Raw genomic sequence first — 2323 nt, 5'->3', positions numbered from 1 at the left:
CCCCCATGCTCGGGGCTGGGTGCCCCACAGACCCCGCCACTGGGGGGAGGTTAGCGTATGGCCAGAGCTGTTGTCCCAGGGCTGGCAGAGATCTGTGCCACCCCGGCCCCCAGGATCCCGCCTGCCCCGGCTCCCCTCTCCCGAGGGCTGAGGCCGCTGTCCCCAGGGGGGCGCTCCGAGCCTGGCCTGCGCGGGGGAAGGAGGCAGGCTGGGGGCAGCGTGGCAGGGCGTTTATTGAGCAGCGGCCGGGCCGGGCCGGGCGCTCAGCGGAAGTTGGCCCGCAGCTCCCGGCCGTGCAGCGGCTGGCACGGCCGCCAGTTGTCCTGCAGCGGGCAGGGCGGCTCGCCGGCCGCGCTGCTCAGGAGGCCGCGCAGGGCGCCCAGCTGCTCGGCGCCGATGGCCACGGGCTCCCGCAGCACCAGCCAGGTGACGCTCTCCAGCAGCGGCGGGGTGGTCAGCGAGCCCGGGTAGGTCCAGAAGTCGCCGCCGGCGGGCAGCAGCTCCCGCGGCTGGAAGGCGGGGCAGGGCGCCTGGGTGCCCCGGGTGCGCACGGAGCCCAGCGCCCCCAGCAGCGGCTGCAGGGCCGGGCAGGGCGGGCCCAGGCGCAGCAACACGGCCACCACGGCCAGCCCGTCGGGGCGGCTCAGCGCCTCGCTCAGCTGCGCGTAGCGGGCCCGCCAGTGCACCACGTGCAGCTCGGCCGGGAAGCGGCGCCCCTCCAGCGTGTGCTCCGAGCCCTGCTCCGGCCCCGAGCCCCAGTGCAGGTGGAGCTGGGCCAGGCGGTAGGGGCCCGCCAGGGGCCCCCCGGCCAGCGCCGCGCCCTCCGCGAACTGCACCTGCACCGTGTGCCCGCTGTTGGCGAGGCTCTGCGCCGCGGCCGCCTCGTAGCTGAACTGCAGCGGCCGCAGGGCGGCGTCGTAGCGGGTGTCCTGGGCCCGGATGTCCACGGGGGACTGCCGCCGCCCCCGGGCCAGGGGGAAGTGCTCATGCCAGCGCTCCGGGCCGTCCTCGGGGCCGTAGCCCCACGCGTGGGACGCGGCTCCGCCTGCGCCCCTGGAGCCGGGCCTCCCGCACCAGCCCCAGCAGCTCATGGTGAGCCGGCCGCCTGCGCTGGGCGCCGGCCGCGACTGTCCGGTCAGCGCCCGTCACAGGGCGCCGCCGCTTGTCCTGCGCCCGGTGCCCACGTGGCGGCGCTGTGGTCCCGCGGGGCGGGGGTCTGCGCAGGGCGCCAGGCTGCCCCTAAGGCCGCGGCTCTGGGCCCCTTCGGGGTGTGATTTGCCCGGCGCACCCCGAGTGACACCTCACTCCCGGCAGCGCCCTGTCACTGGCACCGGCCGCCTCCACGGTCAGACACAGCCACTGGGCCGACACTTGGGTGCACAACCCACGAAAGCTTATGCCCAAATAAATCTGTTAGTCTTAATGTGCCACCAGACTCCTTGTTGTTTTTGTAGCTACAGATAACACGGCTACCCCCTGTTACTTGAACCCAGAGCTGGGGACACGTGTGTCTGGGTGAAGTCTCAGTTTGTGCTGAGTTCGCTGGTGCCTTCTATGTGGCCTGCTGTAAAACTCCACCATATCTAGAGGAGTTGAGTTACCCCCTGCAAGCCCTGTGCGGACCCCTGGGGTATGCGGACCCCTGGTGGAGAACCACTGCTCCAAAGGATCCCTGCATCTGTCCTGGTCCACCCCATCCTCCTGCCCCCCAAGTTCAGAGGCTGCTGGTCTGGGCCCAGGTGTGAGTCACAGGAGTGGGACAGGGCAGGACTGGGTGGGCGGCAGGGCTGGAGCACAGGCGGAGAGACCAGTCACTTCCTCCTGACTCATGTTCCTTTCCCTGTGGATTTCTGTCTCTCCCTGTGTGCCCTTGGCCCCCAGCCTCCCTGGAGAATCTCCCCAGGCAGGTCCACCGGGATCCCCAGACATCCAGGGCAGGGGCTGGGATGTGGGTTTCTCTTTGCTGGAAATGTTTATTTTCTCCTCTCCTGCTTCTAGTATGTGCTCTGAATGCTCCCAGCCAAGGGCCAGGAGCAGCCCAAGACCCACTTGCCTGGGCCTCTCACGCACTCGGAGGCCCCACGCCCCTTGACCAGTTCTTGCGCCTGCTCCGGCATGAGACACACTTCAGAGGTTTTCCCACCCTGTTCAACAAGGCAGGGAAGCAAAGGCTCTGGGAGCCCCCCCACCCCAGGGGGCCAGCACTTCCCAGCCCCGCCAGGCATCTGTCCCAGCTCCCCTTGCAGCCTGTGCCCGCTGCTCCCAGGCACCTGCACATGCTCCAGCCTCAGGAGCCTGCAGGATTGTCCTCTCCAAAAGCCAG

The 2323-nt window shown here is 69.9% G+C and overlaps 1 protein-coding gene across 1 annotated transcript; it reads right to left on the bottom strand.

Moving 5' to 3' along the window:
* Positions 1–263: 263 nt before the first annotated feature.
* On the bottom strand, positions 264–1388 carry LOC128825805 (carbonic anhydrase-like). The gene has a single exon (XM_054008603.1). The coding sequence runs from the start codon at positions 1089–1091 to the stop codon at positions 264–266; it is 828 nt and encodes a 275-aa protein (XP_053864578.1). The 5' UTR covers positions 1092–1388.
* Between the last annotated feature and the right edge of the window lie 935 nt (positions 1389–2323).

Source organism: Malaclemys terrapin, chromosome 18, assembly GCF_027887155.1.
Source record: "Malaclemys terrapin pileata isolate rMalTer1 chromosome 18, rMalTer1.hap1, whole genome shotgun sequence".
Lineage (NCBI taxonomy): Eukaryota > Metazoa > Chordata > Testudines > Emydidae > Malaclemys > Malaclemys terrapin.
This window is presented reverse-complemented; position numbering and strand designations above follow the sequence as displayed.